Below are 20,225 nucleotides of genomic sequence, written 5' to 3'. Positions count from 1 at the left end.
TGCCAGGTAAAGCTCCAGCTGGAGCAGGAAACCCTTGCACCCGGCATCCGTCCCATCGTACTCCCTCGGGAGCGTGAGCCGAATACCGCTGGGGCCGGATGCTGCCGGAGAAGGTGGTGGTGCTGGTTGGGGTGTGGCTGGTGGAGGGATAGGCAGGCCACCCCTCTCCCATCTCTCCATTGTCGCCATCACTTGATCCATGGCGGTCCCCAGACGGTGGAGAACTGTGGTGTGGTGTTGCACGCACTCCTCCATGGAAGTGGAGAGCGCGTCAGCTCCTGCTGACTCCACGATGTGGTGCGGGATTCTGTTAGGTGCCTCCTAAGAAGAGGTAGGTGCAGGAGTCAGGAGCAGGAGAGCAAGGAATTTCCAGTAGGTGGGGAAACACACCCAACGAAGTCGCCACACACAGGGAAATAAACGTAACACACGGAGGAGAAACCTCTACTCCTAAATACACTACAAACGGTACATCACGACCGTGAGGAAAAAAACCCTGTGGCGCAAACACGCACCCCTAGCAGAGCAACAACAGCAAATAATCCCGCACAAAATATAGCAGGCAGCGGAGGTTAATAAACCCACCGAAATGAACTAATAGGACACAGGTGTAAACAAAACAGACAGACACAAATGAAAAGGAAAAATGGATCGGTAGCAGCTAGTAGGCCGGCGACGACGACCGCCGAGCACCGCCCAAACAGGGAGAGGAGCCACCTTTGGCGGAAGTCGTGACAGATACGGAGAACATCAACACATTAACATCCACATGCTGGGAGTCTAACTCAGATTTTGATTTTTGTATTCTGCTTTGCCACTAAAATCATAATAAACACTGATAACTAAAATATTGTGTTATTGTTATTGTTATGCGTATTATTAAAAATAATAATAACAGGGGAGGGGGGTATTTCAAAAATGTACCCCAAAAGGTTCTTTGAGGATCCAATAAAAGGGGTTCTTCGAAGAACTTATAGGGGTTCCCCCCACAGTTTCAATTTGAAAACTCCCAAAGGATACTCCAGGTACCTTTTCTTTTTAGAGTGGAGATGTTGACGTTCCATAATGTGATATCAGAGAGACTGACCTTGTTTATTGACTTTCTGTCTAACATCTGTGTCACTGGTTTTTAAACCACATAATGATATCCTAAATCTCTCGGCTCAACCTTTCATGTTCACCGGTCGTTTAGTGTCAGGCAGAGTAAGGCAGAGTCAGGCAGGCGTGTGGCAAAGCAAAGCAAGAAATGGCAACAGTCTCTCACATCTGGAATAGAAATAAATTGAGGTCTTCCAGTTAGATTTCTGCTCGTCATTCCTCCCTTTGGAGAGATCCCTCCACCCGTCTTAGATTATTATAGAGCACCACTCTACTCTGCTGCAAATTAGGTCATATTAGTTGAAATCTCAATTAGTTCCAAAGGTAAGACAGTTTCCACAACTTTTATGATGAGGTGGCTGTTTGGAAAGAGAACCTTGCATTTCACAGTGAAATTCAGTTGTAGTGGTGGTGACGGATGAGGTTTTCTCAGAAATATCACTGAATGACACAAGGATGGCAGATGGTATGGCTAGAAACATAGAAAGTTAGCAGAGAGAGAGCAACTGTGTGGTTCGGTGAGAGACCAAGCTAAATGATGCTGCCTAAGTACAGCACAACAATAATGAACCACAGTTCAGATAAGTGTCCACAAATAACTTTCCATAGACCAGCAAGAGTTCTAAATATATCTCCTTGTGTCTGGATAACTCAGTAGCACTGTGGAGTAATCATGGCTAATTAGCAGAGCATTCCCCTGTGGTGGCTAGAATCCTTATTGTCTCTGAAGAACTTCTCTGTGTCCTATTTGCTTGATTTAGCTGCCCAGCTTGTTTTTATCTGCATAATTAGCTAGTCCATATTTTACATGTGTTTCTGCAAGTTCCTTCTCCCTCTCTCTGTGTGTGTGTGTTCTGTTCTGTTTATGTCATATTATAATTACGTGGCCAGTTAGTTTGGTTCCCTTAATTCTCCACTTCATTATAAATTATGTCTGGCCACTCGTCATCTGATTCATCTAATCATGGGAACAAAAGCTAGGAGATACTCAGAGGGGTCAACAATACCAGGGCCAGGGGTGACACACTGAAGGGCCAGGGATGACACATTGAATCACCAGCATGATTCATTTTCTCTGTGTTTATCGGCTCAATCTGATTACAGTCATAATTATTATTATCATTATATTCAATCGTTTGATTATATTAATTAATTATATTTAGATGTACGCACATGATCTGTGTTGGATTATGTTAATTTGTTTGAATTCCCATTAACAATTTAATCTGTATTGATGCAATGTTAATTTGTTTGAATTCTCATGAACAATTTAATCTGTATTGATGCAATGTTAATTTGTTTGAATTCTCATGAACAATTTAATCTGTATTTGTGCGATGTAAAAATGTTTGAATTCCCATTAGCAATCCATCTGTATTGATGCAATGTTTATTTGTTTGAATTTACATTAACAATCCATCTGTATTGATGCAATGTTAATTTGTTTGAATTCTCATGAACAATTGAATCTGTATTAATGTGATGTTCATTTGTTTGAATACCATTAACAATCTATCTGTATTGATGCGATGTTAATTTGTTTGAATTCCCATTAACAATCCGTCTGTATTGATGCGATGTTGTTCACACACGTTCCTGTTTTAACCAGCTGTCAGCTGTCTTCTGTGTGTGCGTGTCAGTGTGTTTTTGTACGTGTGTGTGTGGGTGGTGTGTGTGTGTGTGGTGTGTGCTGTGCTGCCCTCTTGGCTGTTCCTGATCACTGAATGAGTTGTTTTCATCTTCAGCTGTTGCTTTTCCATCTCAGTGTGGCTGTGATGAGCCCTATGTTTTACATCATCAATTAGCACATCATCAGTTCTAGGATGAACATGACACCGCTATTCTCTTGGTTATGTCACTAAAGACAAACAGACCAGACATGATGGCTTTTATCAGTGTTGTTGTCTACACGATGAGAAGATGATAGTCCTTCACCTCGTATCATTCTCCCTCTGAGAATCATTCTGCCCAGACAAGTCACAGCTCAGAGTGATGCTCAGAAAATATATTGTTCCGCTCTTCAGACAGACAGACAGACAGACAGACAGACAGACAGACAGACAGACAGACAGACAGACAGACAGACAGACAGACAGACAGATAGATAGATAGATAGATAGATAGATAGATAGATAGATAGATAGATAGATAGATAGATAGATAGATAGATAGATAGATAGATAGATAGATAGATAGATAGATAGATAGATAGATAGATAGATAGATAGATAGATAGATAGATAGATAGATAGATAGATAGATAGATAGAGAGGGATGATAGAGAGAGTGGGAGAAAGAGAGGGAGAGAGAGGTGGTAGAGTTATATATTGCTTACTCCCACACCTTTGCTGTTGCTGTATTGGTATCTCATGCTGCAGCAGTGAGAATCCACACTGTAGCAAATGACGCCACTGCACAGAGGGCTGCCTCACAGACTGGCTCTATAGAAATCTCTCTCCCTCTCTATCCATCTAACCTCTCCTTCTCTGTATCCATGGACTACAGTGGCTAAATGGAAAGATAAAGACTTTTAAGAAGAAGTGTGTTTGTTTAGTTTTTGTCAATCTATAGATTTCTAAGTATGTTTTTATGATGAATCTACTTCACCAAGTCAACAATGATTTGTATTCAACTGCATGGATTTTCTTCTCCATCCTGGATGCCTGATTCTCAGTTCCAGCTCGGACTTTTTCCTCTGAATCTCAGACCAGGGCTTTGGTGTGAGTGGTGTGGTTTTTGGCACCAGAGTTGATGCAGACTGCTGAGGGTGTTCTCTGAGGTTTCTAGTAACATCTTCTGGTTCCCGAGGATCTCTGTAGATCTACACCATCCTTGTTCTTCTCTGATTCCTCTCTTACCTCTTGTTCCGGGCAGAGGTGACACAGACTATTGAGGGGTGACTGCTAAAGTCTACCTGGTGGTACCCTCCCTTAGATCCAGAGGGACCTCCACCTCTCCACCCCTCCACCTTTCCCCCTACTTTCCCTTCGTCTCACATGCTGGTCCCTCTCTCATCATGTTCACCAGGATCTTCATCCCCAAGAAGCACCGACAGCGGTTCGACGAGGCCGTGTCCCAGAGCCTGATCCAGAAGATCTGTCGCAGTAAGAGCATCAGCGAGCCGGGCCGGCAGGGCCGTCTGAGACGTAGCCGCAGCGAGGACCACCCTGACCGCCACCACGGCTCCAAACGGGCCAGGTCAGTACCTCGGGATCCTGGGGAGGACGGAGGAGGACAGGAGAGAGGAGAGAGGGGGTACAGGAAGTCCACGTCGGGCAAACCTGGACATCAATCAGAAGCCAATCAGAGGTTAGTATACAGTATGGCGTAGTTAGCTATGACTCCCACTCAGCTAAGAGAGAGAAGATTTATGAGATACTGTTTGTGTGGTTGGAGCTGGAGATAAAGGAGATGCATTGGGTTTAAAATACCACTGAATGATATATATATGTATATATACATTTCACATTCTGAAAATAAAGTGGTGATCTAACTGACCTAAGAAAGGGAATTGTTACTAGGATTAAATGTCAGGAACTGTGAAAAACTGAGTTTAATTGTATTTGGCTAAGGTGTATGTAGAATTCCGACTTCAACTGTATATGACTTAAATGTAAATGTAAATGTATATACACAATATACAATATAATAATACAATATATACAACAGTTAGGATCACCACTTTATTTTCAGAATGTAAAATGTCAGAATAATAGTAGAGAGAATGATTTATTTCAGCTTTTATTTCTTTCATCACATTCCCAGTTGGTCAGAGGTTTACATACACTCAATTAGTATTTGGTAACATTGCCTTTAAATTGTTTAACTTGGGTCAAACGTTTCGAGAAGCCTTCCACAAGCTTCCCACAATAAGTTGGGTGAATTTTGCCCCATTCCTCCTGACAGAGCTGGTGTGACTGAGTCAGGTTTGTAAGCCTCCTTGCTCCCACACGCTTTTTCAGTTCTACCCACAAATGTTCTATAGGACTGAGGTCAGGGCTTTGTGATGGCCACTCCAATACCTTGACTTTGTTGTCCTTAAGCCATTTTGCCACAACTTTGGAGGTATGCCCATGTGCAGTTGCAAACCGTAGTCTGGCTTTTTTAGCAGTGGCTCCAGAGTGGTTTTGGAGCAGTGGCTTCTTCATTGCTGAGTAGCCTTTCAGGTTATGTCGATATAGGACTCGTTTTACTGTGGATATAGATACTTTTGTACCTGTTTCCTCCAGCATCTTCACAAGGTCCTTTGCTGTTGTTCTGGGATTGATTTGCACTTTTCGCATCAAAGTACGTTCATCTCTAGGAGACAGAACGTGTCTCCTTCCTGAGCGGTATGACGGCTGCGTGGTCCATGGTGTTTATACTTGCGTACTATTGTTTGTACAGATGAACGTGGTACCCTCAGGCATTTGGAAATTGCTACCAAGGATGAACCAGAGTTGTGGAGGTCTACAATTTTTTTCTGAGGTCTTGGCTGATTTATTTTGATTTTCCCATGATGTCAAGCAAAGAGTCACTGAGTTTGAAGGTAGGCCTTGAAATACATCCACAGGTACACCTCCAATTGACTCAAATGATATCAATTAGCCTATCAGAAGCTTCTAAAGCCATGGCATAATTTTCTGGAATTTTCCAAGCTGTTTAAAGGCACAGTGAACATTTCTGTCCCACTGGAATTGTGATACAGTGAATTATATATGAAATAATCTGTCTGTGAACAATTGTTGGAAAAATTCTTTGTGTCATGCACAAAGTAGATGTCCTAACCGACTTGCCAAAACTATAGTTTGTTAACAAGAAATGTGGGAAGTGGTTGAAAAACAAGTTTTAATGACTCCAACCTAAATGTATGTAAACTTCTGACTTCAACTGTATATAAAGTGTTCCAAACCGCTGGGTAATATCTAGGTAATTTTCCAGACATTTAAACATATCTTGTTTGTTGATCGATAATTTGGAAACACCTGACACCGTTGATTAGGGAACGGTTTCTGTTACTCATCTAATATTATAACACAACCCAACGATTATAGCTATCACTGTCCAACTGATTTTGCGACAGAGGAATTATGATTATTACATTTTACATTTTACATTTTAGTCATTTAGCAGGCACTCTTATCCAGAGCGACTTACAGTAGTGAATGCATACATTTCATACATTTCATACATTTTTTTTTTCATACTTCATTATGACTCAGAAGTTCAGTAAACAGTCACACCAAACAGTATGCTCAGCTCTAATACATACAGTAGCCATGCTGGAAACACTCGGTTTGTTATTTTTGTTAAATATAAATACCAATCTTGTTTTTGCATTAATTCCGCAACGAGGTTAGCTTTTAACAGCTAGGACAGCTATTTCTTGCTTGACAGATCCGCTAACCTAGCTAAGCGGCTAGCCATCAAGCTAACAAAGTTAGTCCCAGATGAGTTTTGCAATGGAGCCCTCTTTGACTGGAGAAGTAAATGAATGGTTCCAGCGCTGTAGGAGCTGTATCTACTACACTTTGTTTCAGGACAAACTGGATCACACAGAGTTCAAATGCGGCTATTGTTTGCTTGCCAAGGATTATAGGCTTGAGGTGGCTTCCTTGATCGCGCAAGTCGTGAAATGTTTACCTTTTCTCCGCCAGTGGCTGGGCGGCGTTCGCACTTATTGGATGCATGTCCGCCTTGTCGTTTGTTGTTATCTGACTGGCTGGGGTTGCACAGAGTTCGTTCGCCAGGGGAGCCATCTCCTACCTCTCCTCCCCCATATGATAGAGGAGTCGAAGGAGCACAGCAAGAGGAGCATGGCAATCAAAGATGGTCGCATGTCACAAGCCGTGGAAGCTAAAGACAGCGGCCTCCCACAAAGCAATCTACAGTCCCAACGAGAGGCCCGGAGCGGATACAAACAACGAATAGTTTCGCCATCCTGGAGCCTGTTCTTCCTGCACCTTGGTCGCTGGGGGTACCTGTGTCTGGAGCCAGTTCTTCCTGCACCTTGGTCGCTGGGGGTACCTGTGTCTGGAGCCAGTTCTTCCTGCACCTTGGTCGCTGGGGGTACCTGTGTCTGGAGCCAGTTCTTCCTGCACCTTGGTCGCTGGGGGTACCTGTGTCTGGAGCCAGTTCTTCCTGCACCTTGGTCGCTGGGGGTACCTGTGTCTGGAGCCAGTTCTTCCTGCACCTTGGTCACTGGGGGTACCTGTGTCTGGAGCCAGTTCTTCCTGCACCTTGGTCGCTGGGGGTACCTGTGTCTGTGGCCGCTGTGCCTACTCCTACTCCTTCCCCTATGATTTTGAATTCGATGTTGGCAACCTTCCGTCTCTGCTCTGGATCTAGCAAGATTCGCCATCTGTCGGAGGCCTGCACCAGGCACCGGGTGTTACGTGCTGAAGTTATCCTGCCTCTCGCCTGTCCTTAAAGGGTTCCCCGAATCTTGTGAAGCGTGGGAGGGGCGGATTTCCTTGTCCTTCTCGCCAGCCGTGATTTTAGGCAGCTCCATGGTAAGAAATGTGACTGTTCCTGTTGCAAAAACAATCCCTGAGCTTGAGTAAATTACATTACTAAGCTGCTCTTGAATGTGGTATGTCAGGACATGGAAATCAATTCTATCGTAGTCCATGTGGGTTTTAATGACATTATGAAGGGCAGCTCTGAACAGTTGAAACTGGATTTTAAAGAGCTGATTGACTCTCTGCTAGACACTAATTAAAGACACATCATATCTGGCCCTGTGCCCTCTCTGAATCGTGGCATTGAACGCTTAAGCAGGATTCTTTCTATTCACAACTGGCTACATGATTATTGCAGCTCAATGGGTGTAACGTTTGTTGCCAGTTTTGATAACTTTTGAAAACAAAAACATTTTATAAGGAGGATGGGATCCACCCAAATCATTTGGGTTCCTGGATCCTCTCACAACATTATGAGGCTGCGTTGAGACAATGACTTATCAATGACCCAAGCCCAGCTCAGTTAATCCCTACCATTGTATCGCTGAGTTGTCATAAGGCTTTAGCAAATGTACATTATACCAGGGGCATTTGTAGACACAACGTAATGACCTAATTTATGTCCCTCTAACTGCCCTGAATGCCTCTGCTGACCCTACAGCTATTGTATGCAGCAATCATGTACCTATGAACCAGATTCACGCTGATAGCACTTAGGCAGTGTGCCCTAGTAGGAAGTCCACTGTGTGCAGCTCACCCTGTACTAACATAAATAACATGAGAATATCTACTTTGGCTAAGCTTCCCAGTAAAGCAATGAAAACAAGCAAGCATCCCAGAAAAGTGTTCAACATAGCCCACGTTAACACATGTTGTTTAAGAAACAAGGTTCATGACATGAATAACTTGCTAGTAAAAGATGACATTCATATTCTGACTATCTCTGAAATTCACTTAGATAATACCTTTGATGATACAGAGATAGCAATACATGGTTATAACATCTACCGAAAAGACAGAAATGTCAATGGGGGTGGTGTTGCGGTCTATATTCAGAACCACATTCCTGTAAAGCTTCTCATGTTAAATACGGTTGAAGTAATATGGCTACAGGTTCATTTGCCTAACCTAAAGCCCATTCTTGTGGGAAGCTGCTATAGACCACCAAGTGCTAACAGTCAGTATCTGGATAACGTGTGAAATGTTTGATGGTGTATGTGATTTCAACAGAGAGGCATATTTTCTGGTGGTTTAAACATTGACTGGCTTTCATCAAGCTGAGGCTTCAAACTGTAACCAGTGCCTGCAGCCTGGTTCAGGTTATCAGTCAAGCTACCACGGTAATTACAAATAGTAACTACCAGGGCAGTTACTAATGCTGCAGAAATGTGCTTGAAAGCAGTATCCAGATCCACTGGATGTAGTGATCACAATATAGTAGCCAATACTAAGAAAACTAAAGTTCCAAAGGCTGGACCTAATATAGAGTATAAGAGGTCATACAATACGTTTTCTAATGATTCCTATGTTGTTGATGTAAAGAATGTTTGTTGGCTAGTGGTGTGTAATGAGGAGCAAACAGACGCTCCACTGAAATTGCTTATCCCAGTTACTAGTAAGCATGCACCCATTAGAAAATGACTGTAAAATCCCCGTAGATTTATGAGGAATTGAAAAATTGTATTGTTGAGAGGGATGAGGCAAAAGGAATGGCAAGTACATCTGGCTGCACAACAGATTGGCAAACGTATTGCAAATTGAGAAATCATGTGACGAAACTGAATAAAAAGAAGAAGAATCTACACTATGAAACAAAGACAAATGACATAAAGAATGATAGTAAAAAGCTTTGGAGCATCTTAAATAAAATGTTGGTAAAATAGGCAAACTCAGCTTAATCATTCATTGAATCAGATAGCTCATTCATCACAAAACCAATTGATATTGCCAACTACTTTAATGATTTTTCATTGGCAAGATTAGCAAACTTAGGCATGACATGCCAGAAACAAACACTGACACTAAACATCCAAGTATACCTGACCAAATTATGAAAGACAAGCATTGTCATTTAGAGTTATGTAAAGTGAGTGTGGAAGAGGTGAAAGAATTGTTGTTGTCTGTCAACAATGCCAAGCAACTGGGGTCTGACAACTTGAATGGAAAATCACAGAGGATAATCGTGGAAGATATTGCCACTCCTATACAGCCCTATTTGGTAAAATACCAAGTCCATATTATGGCATGAAGGTCAGTCAATATAGAACATTTCAAAAACTTTGAAAGTTTCTTCAAGTGTAGTCACAAAACCCATCAAGCGCTATGATGAAACTGCCTCTCATGAGGACCGCCACAGGAAAGGAAGACCCAGAGTTACCTCTGCTGCAGAGGATAAGTTCATTATAGTCACCAGCCTCAGAAATGTAAGCGCAAATAAATGCTTTACAGAGTTCAAGTAGCAGACACATCTCTACATCAACTGTTCAGAGGAGACTGCGTGAATCAGGCCTTCATGGTCAAATTGCTGCAAAGAAACCACTACTAAAGGACACCAATAACAAGAAGAGACTTGCTTAGGCCAAGAAACATGAGCAATGGACATTAGACTGGTGGAAATGTGTCATTTTGTCACGTGTTCTCCCTCTCTGGCCTCTAGGTCACCAGGCTGCTCATTATGGCGTACACCTGTCACCATTGTTACGCACACCTGCGTATCATCAGACTCACCTGGACAGCATCACTTCCCTGATTACCTTCCCTATACATGTCACTCCCTTTGGTTCCTTCCCCAGGCATTATTGTTTCTGTTTCAGTTTCATGTCTGTGCATTGTTCGTGTCTCTTGTTTTGTATTATGTTGCATTTATTTATTAAAACACCCACTCCCTGTACTTGCTTCCCGACTCTCAGCGCACATCGTTACACCTTTGGTCTGGAGTCCAAATTGGAGATTTTTTGTTCCATCGCCGTGTCTTTGTGAGACGCGGTGTGGTTGAACGGATGATCTCTGCAAGTATATTTCCCACCGTAAAGCATGGAGGAGGAGGTGTTATGGTGTGGGGGTGCTTTGCTGGTGACACTGTCAGTGATTTATTTAGAATTCAAGGCACACTTAACTAGCATGGCTACCACAGCATTCTGCAGCGATACGCCATCCCATCTGGTTTGGGCTTAGTGGGAATATCATTTGTTTTTCAACAGGACAATGACCTAACATACCTCCAGGCGGTGTAAGGGCTATTTTACCAAGAAGGAGAGTGATGGAGTGCTGCATCAGATGACCTGGCCTCTACAATCCCCCGACCTCAACCAAATTGAGATGGTTTGGGATGAGTCAGACCGCAGAGTGAAGGAAAAGCAGCCAACAAGTGCTCAGCATATGTGGTAACTCCTTCAAGACTGTTGGGAAAGCATTCCAGGTGAAGCTGGTTGAGAGAATGCCAAGAGTATGCAAAGCTGTCATCAAGGCAAATTTGAAGAATCTCAAATATAAAATAAATGTTGATTTGTTCAACACTCTTTTGGTTACTACATGATTCCATATGTGTTATTTCATAGTTTTGATGTCTTCACTATTATTCTACAATGTAGAAAATAGTAAAAATAAACAAAAACCCTTGAATGGGGCTCCAGAATGGCACAGCAGTCTAAGGCACTGCATCTCAGTGCAAGAGGCATCACTACAGTAACCTGGTTCAAATCAAGGCTGTATCACATCTGGCCATGATTGGAAGTCCCATAGGGCGGCGCACAATTGGCCGGGTTTGGCGTCGTCTGGGTTTGGCCAGGGTAGTCTGTCATTGTAAATAAGAATTTGTTCTTAACTGACTTGCCTAGTTAAATAAAGGTTAAAAAAAAACATTAGTAGGTGTTCTAAAACGTTTGACCAGTAGTGTGTGTGTTATTGCTTTACATCCCCTGCTATATTGTGGATAAAGAGTTACCTGTCTAACAGAACACAGAGGGTGTTCTTTAATGGAAGCCTCTCCAACATAATCCAGGTAGAATCAGGAAATCCCCAGGGCAGCTGTCTAGGCCCTATACTTTTTTATATCTTTACTAACGACATGGCTTTGAGTAAAGCCAGTGTGTCTATGTATGTGGATGACTCAACACTATACACGTCAGCTACTACAGACTGAAATGACTGCAACACTTAACAAAGAGCTCCAGTTCGTTTCAGAATGGGTGGCAAGGAACTAGTTAGTCCTAAATATTTCTAAAACTACAAGCATTGTATTTGGGACAAATCATTCACTAAACCCTAAACCTCAACTAAATCTTGTAATAAATAATGTGGAAATTGAGCAAGTTGAGGTGACTAAACTGCTTGGAGTAACCCTGGATTGTAAACTGTCATGGTCAAAACATATTGCTACAACAGTAGCTAAGATGGGGAGCAGTCTGTCCACAATAAAGCACTATTCTACCTTCTTAACAACACTATCAAAAAGGCAGGTCCTACAGGCTCTTGTTTTGTTGCACCTGGACTACTGTTCAGTCGTGTTGTCAGGTCCCACAAAGAGGGATTTAGGAAAATTGCAATTGGCTCAGAACTGGGCTCTATTTCACATCAGGTGACGCAAGCAGTAAAATTTGATTTAAGAAACAGATAAAAATACACCTTATGGACAGCGGGGACTGTGAAGCAACACAAACATAGGCACAGACACATGCATACACACATGATAACATACATACACGTACACATGGATTTTGTGTTGTAGATATGTGGTAGTGGAGTAGGGACCTGAGGGCACACACTTACTGTGTTGCGAAATCTGTTATGCATGTCTTGTAATGTTTTTAAAATTGTATAACTGCCTTAATTTTGCCGGACCTCAGGAAGAATTGCTAATGGGGATCCATAATAAATACAAATACAAGTACATACAGTATGCTCAGCTCTAAGCCATACCGTAACTCAGTTTATCTGCTGTAGCAGCCTGGTCTCATTGACTAGACATTACATAGTAAATGTAAATCGTTGACACTCAAATTAGTTTGATATGTTACGTTTGGTATTGTAACATAAGACTAGCAAAAAACAAAAGTACGGTGGTTGGTCAGGGTGGATCAGTTGATGTATAACACAAACGTCTAGCGCGAGTTCAAATCTCATCACAGACAACTTTAGTATTTTAGCTAATTAGCAATTGTTCAACTTCTTACAACTTTTTAGGTACTTTGCAACTACTTAGTATGCTAGCTAACCCTTCCCCTATCCCTAACCCTTTTAGCTAACACTTCCCCTAACTCTAACCATAACCATAACCCTTTTAGCTAACCTTAACCATACCCTTTAACCTAACTCCTAAACTTAACCCTAACCCTAACCTTAACCCTAACCCCTAACCCTAACCTCTAGCCTAGCTAACATTAGCCAGCTAGCTAATGTTTTGTTACGTTTTGCAAGTTCGTAACATATAGTATGTTTTGAAAATTCGTAATTTATTGTACATTTTGAAAATTCGTAACATATAACATGAATTGTAATTCGTAACATATCATACGAAATGGGTGATGGACATCCACAAATGAATACATGCCATACGAAACGTAACATATCATACTAAATGGAGTGTTTTGGATTTACATACAGAATAATACAAAATGCTATGACAAGGTAAAAATCTGTCTTTCTGCCCCTGAACAAGGCAGTTAACCCACTGTTCCTAGGCCGTCATTGTAAATAAGAATTTGTTCTTAACTGACTTGCCTAGTTAAATAAAGGTTACTTTAAAAAAAATGTTTTTTAAATGAGACCAGGTTGGATGTAGGGTTAACATCGTCACTCCACTCCATGCCAGTTTTACAGGTAGACTTTATGGTAGACTCCAGTCCATGTTTTACCAACAGCCCTCCCTACTCCTTCCCGCTGCCCATGGCCAGTGTTATTCCAAAATGCTGCTCATTAGGATATGTCCTGTGTAATCACCTTGACAGCTCATATACAGTAACAGTAAGAGACAGCCCATGGTATTAGATAGGAGATTAGCTGTGCCTCTGATTAGCATAGCCTCCATCACATGTAGGACAGACATGAACCTGCTTTGTACAGTCGAGATCTCTCACTGACCTGCTGCCAGGCTCAAACAATTGACACCTTTGGTGTTATGTGGAACTAATTGATACACTATTGTTTATGGTAAACTGCCTTTCGAGGTATAAGGTTTCAAGTCAGTATGGAAAAGTGATATTCATTATTGAATTCTCTAGTGATAGGTTATTTGATTGATTGTTCATTGTATCATCCACATCATGTTTTCAGTATTCAGCTCCTCTTCTGTGCTGTTTCTTGGGTTATGGTATTGATGTATAGAAAGTACTAATGCTAGATGGGGAGAGAGGTTAGATATCTGTTTTCTTCACCTTTTCTAACTGTACAGTCTCTTATATCCAGTGCTTTGCAGTGCTGAGCCTACCCTCTTACTCTGTGCCTCTGTGCGTATAGAACAGTGCAGTGTTATTATTATTACCATTATTATTATTACTCTAAAACCCCATTAGAATTTTTCTCTTCTGTCCCAATATCACATAACAAGCATAAAGATGATCAAATAATGGATTTTACCGGTTTCCCCTCTGCTTCCTGTTCTGCTTTATGGACCTCTGTTTATATCTTACCATGTTGCCTTGAGTAGTTTCCATGGCAACTGTGATATCTCCATCCCAGTCGTTGATGGTTCTTTCTGGGAGCCAGAGAACAGAGACATCTCTGTCTGAGCTAGAAATTGTACCTGTTATGTGGTATTCCAACTGGACATACTAGCTACTTTTCTTTTTTACGCATTCACATTGTTTTATTGTTTTATATTTGGTTGGATTCAAGTTACATAAGACACAGGATGATGTGGGCTTAATAATATGAATTGATTGCTAGTTACTGTTGAAAACGCTATTCAAAACGCCCAGTGGTACTTCATAAATACAGTTGAAAGCTGTTGACAGCACGTTGATAAAACACCCAGTGGTACTTCATAAATCCAGTTGAAGTCTGTTGACAGCCCATTGATTAAACATCATTACACAACAGTGGTAGTAATGTAGTTCCTGAATATTACAACTACAGTGTTACAAGCATATCTTCTACTACTACAACAATTTATACAAATATCTGTCAGAAACTAATAAAGACTTTGTAATGTTTCCTCAGCCTCCGTGCTCCCCCCAGGACAGTGAGGGTTTACAGAGGGAAGAAGAGTTTTGGGTTCACCCTGAGAGGCCATGCCCCTGTCTGCATCGACTCTGTCATCCCAGGTAAGTGATGACGCATTGCTGATTACATTTCTCTATGTACTGTGTTGTATAACACTGTATTGTCCTGGGGGAAATGGGAAGAGAGCCTGTGACGCGACTTCCTCTTTTGGACGTTAACAAGGCGACACTCCATCTTAACTCCTCCTCCACATTTACTGGATTGGTTGAACAGTGCAGAAGAGACCCACCCTTTTTTTCTTCTTGTCAAGACCAGTATGTAGGGAATCTAGTTTCAGACCAGTATGTAGGGAATTGTCTTTTGCATCATTAAAACTGAATACATATTTATCAAATAACTCTCTAATTATTATTACGCGATTTAACTGATTAATCGTGTAACTGTAATTAACTAGGAAGTCGGGGCACCAAGGAAAATATTCACATTACAAAGTTATAATTTTCCTAATATAACTTTCAGATATTTTAATATCTGATCACTTAGTCTTCTGATTAATGACGTATTCTTTACCTCGTCAGTCTCATTCCAAATGTCGTAAATTGTTGGTTATTTGCACGAACCCAGTCTTCACTATGAGTCATCCATACATCAATTGAATTAAAATAATTTATTTACTAACTAAGTAATTCACAGAAATGCATAACAAACAGTAGATATGGTTACAAAGAAATCATAGGGGAATGTGCCCTAGTGGGCTAAACCGGCATGGCGGCTTGTTAGACAAAAGGGGGGTGGAGTCAGCTGAGAAGACACTACAGAGTTGATAATTATAACAATTGAAATGCTAAGCCTTTGCACATGAACACTCACTCATTCGGGAATAACTGTTATCAATATATATATTTACGCTCAGTGTGTCATCGGGATCTCTGTTGAAAAGTTTGTTTCTGTTGGAGAGTTTGTCCGCTCTCTCTCTCTTTGTCATGGTTAGAAGTGACATTCAGAGTGACATTCATTCATGTCGTTATAGAATAGATGTTTTGGCGGTTGTCGGTCTTCGCGTTCAAGGATACCAAATTCCTAGCTGCAGACTAGTAATTAATATCAAAGACTTGTTCTTATTCTGTGGGTATCGATAGTCTAAGAGTTTAACCTCTTGGTATGGTTAAAAGTTCAGCAAGAGGAAAGCTTGGTCTCCTCTCAAACCTTGGCCCTCTCGTTATCGAGGTAAACTGGTCTCCAACCTTTAGCCATCTCGTAATTGAGGTAAGCTCGGTCTGGTGATAGAAAACCCAGGTGGGGGTTTTATTCGGAAGAGCAGAAAAGGGCCTGTCCCATGACGCCAGACCATAACTGTGCTCATGGGCGGTCCTCTGATTTAGTTAAGACTCCAAAGGGAATTGGAGTTTCCTTCATTAAACAGTCCAAAATCACATTACACAATTTCACAAACAGTTCCATCCTTATTCATTCATTTTATACAACCATTTAGATGTAAGTCTCATAGCTGAGGCTATTGTATAAACATGATTATGGTAATGTGGCGGTATTGTCTATCATGAGTTTCACAAAATTGTACCAAACGGACCAGTTCGTAGCTGGAATCTTCACCTATCTTTTATACCTTCTCCAGAACATAAATGTCGTTCGGTTCTTCAGTTCTGTGGGGTGGAAGAACTCCTTTGTTCTCTATGAAACCCTCTCTGTCTCTATACTGTGGCCATGAGGAGAGAATCTCCTCATAGGAATTTACAACCTCTTCTGACCACAGCAGCCTGGGTGTAGGAGACAGAGGGAGATGGTGCAGAGGTAGGGGGATGGTGCTCGCAGTGTCCAAAGAGGGCAACGTCATGACAGAATCTAGTTTCAGACCAGTATGTAGGGGATCTAGTTTCAGATCGGTATGTAGGGGATCTAGTTTCAGACCAGTATGTAGGGGATCTAGTTTCAGACCAGTCTGTAGAGGATATAGTTTCAGGCCAGTATGTAGGGGATCTAGTTTCAGGCCAGTATGTAGGGGATCTAGTTTCAGACCAATATGTAGGGGATCTAGTTTCAGACCGGTATGTTGGGGGATCTAGTTTCAGACCAGTATGTAGGGGATCTAGTTTCAGGACAGTTTGTAGGGGATCTAGTTTCAGACCAGTATGTAGGGGGATCTAGTTTCAGACCAGTATGTAGGGGATCTAGTTTCAGGACAGTTTGTAGGGGATCTAGTTTCAGGACAGTTTGTAGGGGATCTAGTTTCAGACCAGTATGTAGGGGATCTAGTTTCAGACCAGTATGTAGGGGATCTAGTTTCAGACCAGTATGTAGGGGATCTAGTTTCAGACCAGTATGTAGGGGATCTAGTTTCAGACCAGTATGTAGGGGATCTAGTTTCAGGACAGTTTGTAGGGGATCTAGTTTCAGACCAGTATGTAGGGGGATCTAGTTTCAGACCAGTATGTAGGGGATCTAGTTTCAGACCAGTATGTAGGGGGATCTAGTTTCAGACCAGTATGTAGGGGATCTAGTTTCAGGACAGTTTGTAGGGGATCTAGTTTCAGACCAGTATGTAGGGGGATCTAGTTTCAGACCAGTATGTAGGGGATCTAGTTTCAGGACAGTTTGTAGGGGATCTAGTTTCAGACCAGTATGTAGGGGGATCTAGTTTCAGACCAGTATGTAGGGGGATCTAGTTTCAGACCAGTATGTAGGGGATCTAGTTTCAGGACAGTTTGTAGGGGATCTAGTTTCAGACCAGTATGTAGGGGGATCTAGTTTCAGACCAGTATGTAGGGGATCTAGTTTCAGGACAGTTTGTAGGGGATCTAGTTTCAGACCAGTATGTAGGGGGATCTAGTTTCAGACCAGTATGTAGGGGATCTAGTTTCAGGACAGTTTGTAGGGGATCTAGTTTCAGACCAGTATGTAGGGGATCTAGTTTCAGACCAGTATGTAGGGGGATCTAGTTTCAGACCAGTATGTAGGGGATCTAGTTTCAGGACAGTTTGTAGGGGATCTAGTTTCAGACCAGTATGTAGGGGGATCTAGTTTCAGACCAGTATGTAGGGGATCTAGTTTCAGGACAGTTTGTAGGGGATCTAGTTTCAGACCAGTATGTAGGGGGATCTAGTTTCAGACCAGTATGTAGGGGATCTAGTTTCAGACCAGTATGTAGGGGATCTAGTTTCAGACCAGTATGTAGGGGATCTAGTTTCAGGACAGTTTGTAGGGGGATCTAGTTTCAGACCAGTATGTAGGGGGATCTAGTTTCAGACCAGTATGTAGGGGATCTAGTTTCAGGACAGTTTGTAGGGGATCTAGTTTCAGACCAGTATGTAGGGGGATCTAGTTTCAGACCAGTATGTAGGGGATCTAGTTTCAGACCAGTATGTAGGGGATCTAGTTTCAGACCAGTATGTAGGGGATCTAGTTTCAGACCAGTATGTAGGGGGATCTAGTTTCAGACCAGTATGTAGGGGATCTAGTTTCAGACCAGTATGTAGGGGGATCTAGTTTCAGACCAGTATGTAGGGGGATCTAGTTTCAGACCAGTATGTAGGGGATCTAGTTTCAGACCAGTATGTAGGGGATCTAGTTTCAGACCAGTATGTAGGGGGATCTAGTTTCAGACCAGTATGTAGGGGATCTAGTTTCAGGCATTTATTTTACACCTGCTACGTTAGGTTAGTCTTTTGTTGTTGTTTTTTGTTTGTTTAAGGGGCTGTCTGAGGCGATAAGGGGAGTGTTCAGGGATTCTAAAAGAGATTGAGATGAGGATGAATACATGGATTGATGTGGATGTTGCTGTGATGGAGAGATGTTCTGCTGTAGTTTTACATGCAGAGGTCAGGTTGTACCAGAGTGTTATAATAGGGGGTTTACCGGATGCTCCTCTTTGTCGGAGCTGAAGAGGGGGGAGGATTGAGTGTGTGTGTGTGGGGATGACACCGTTCTCCCACTCCAGATCTGAGCAGAGGCCAGAAGTAAGTTACTCACTGACTCAGTGGGCTAGGCCTTATGAGGACTGCTGCTGTGGGTGGATGAGATGAGATCGGGATGTACAGGCAGGCATCCACACATCCATAAGAACCCACTGTCTCATGTCAGAGAGCCTGCGTGGCCCTGTGGTACAGTACACCTACCAAACATGGATAATATTATACTTCATTGTATCCCAAAGGGATACCAGCATAACCCAATACATCAGGCAAAACATGGTACATAAAAACAACAGCAGTCAAATACCACATACTGATTTGATTAATGGTGCTAATATAAATGTTATGTTTTGCCAATCATTATGGGTTATGTGTCTTCTCTCTGACTCTCATCCCCCTGTCTCTCTGACTCTCATCCCCCTGTCTCTCTGACTCTCATCCCCCTGTCTCTCTGACTCTCATCCCCCTGTCTCTCTGACTGTCATCCCCCTGTCTCTCTGACTCTCATCCCCCTGTCTCTCTGACTCTCATCCCCCTGTCTCTCTGACACTCATCGCCCTGTCTCTCTGACTCTCATCCCCCTGTCTCTCTGACTCTCATCCCCCTGTCTCTCTGACTCTCATCCCCCTGTCTCTCTGACTCTCATCCCCCTGTCTCTCTGACTCTCATTCCCCTGTCTCTCTGACTGTCATCCCCCTGTCTCTCTGACTCTCATCCCCCTGTCTCTCTGACTCTCATCCCCCTGTCTCTCTGACTCTCATCCCCCTGTCTCTCTGACTGTCATCCCCCTGTCTCTCTGACTGTCATCCCCCTGTCTCTCTGACTCTCATCCCCTTGTCTCTCTGACACTCATCGCCCTGTCTCTCTGACTCTCATCCCCCTGTCTCTCTGACTCTCATCCCCCTGTCTCTCTGACTCTCATTCCCCTGTCTCTCTGACTGTCATCCCCCTGTCTCTCTGACTCTCATCCCCCTGTCTCTCTGACTCTCATCCCCCTGTCTCTCTGACTCTCATCCCCCTGTCTCTCTGACTGTCATCCCCCTGTCTCTCTGACTCTCCTCCCCCTGTCTCTCTGACTGTCATCCCCCTGTCTCTCTGACTCTCCTCCCCCTGTCTTTCTGATTCTCATTCACCTGTCTCTCTGACTCTCATCCCCCTGTCTCTCTGACTCTCATCCTCCTGTCTCTCTGACTGTCATCCCAATGTCTCTCTAACTGTCATCCCCCTGTCTTTCTGACTCTCATCCCCCTGTCTCTCTGACTCTCATCCCCCTGTCTCTCTGACTGTCATCCCCCTGTCTCTCTGACTCTCATCCTCCTGTCTCTCTGACTGTCATCCCCCTGTCTCTCTGACTCTCATCCTCCTGTCTCTCTGACTGTCATCCCCATGTCTCTCTGACTGTCATCCCCCTGTCTCTCTGACACTCATCGCCCTGTCTCTCTGACTCTCATCCCCCTGTTTCTCTGACTCTCATCCCCCTGTCTCTCTGACTCTCATCCCCCTGTCTCTCTGACTCTCATCCCCCTGTCTCTCTGACTGTCATCCCCCTGTCTCTCTGACTCTCATTCCCCTGTCTCTCTGACTCTCATCCCCCTGTCTCTCT

The 20,225-nt window shown here is 42.9% G+C and overlaps 1 protein-coding gene across 1 annotated transcript in view; it reads left to right on the top strand.

Annotated features, from left to right (window-relative positions):
* Positions 1–3,507: 3,507 nt before the first annotated feature.
* LOC106609649 (delphilin) overlaps positions 3,508–20,225 on the top strand; it is a 31,836-nt gene continuing 15,118 nt past the window's right edge. The window contains exons 1-2 of the mRNA XM_082978137.1: positions 3,508–4,407; positions 14,694–14,797. Of these exons, the coding sequence (XP_082834263.1) occupies positions 4,115–4,407; positions 14,694–14,797 (397 nt within the window). The 5' untranslated portion in view covers positions 3,508–4,114. The remainder of the gene's footprint in view (positions 4,408–14,693; positions 14,798–20,225) is intronic.

This window comes from Salmo salar, chromosome 01 (assembly GCF_965601325.2).
Source record: "Salmo salar chromosome 01, fSalSal1, whole genome shotgun sequence".
Lineage (NCBI taxonomy): Eukaryota > Metazoa > Chordata > Actinopteri > Salmoniformes > Salmonidae > Salmo > Salmo salar.
The sequence above is the reverse complement of the archived record's forward strand: the minus strand, read 5'-3'. Positions and strand labels throughout refer to the sequence as shown.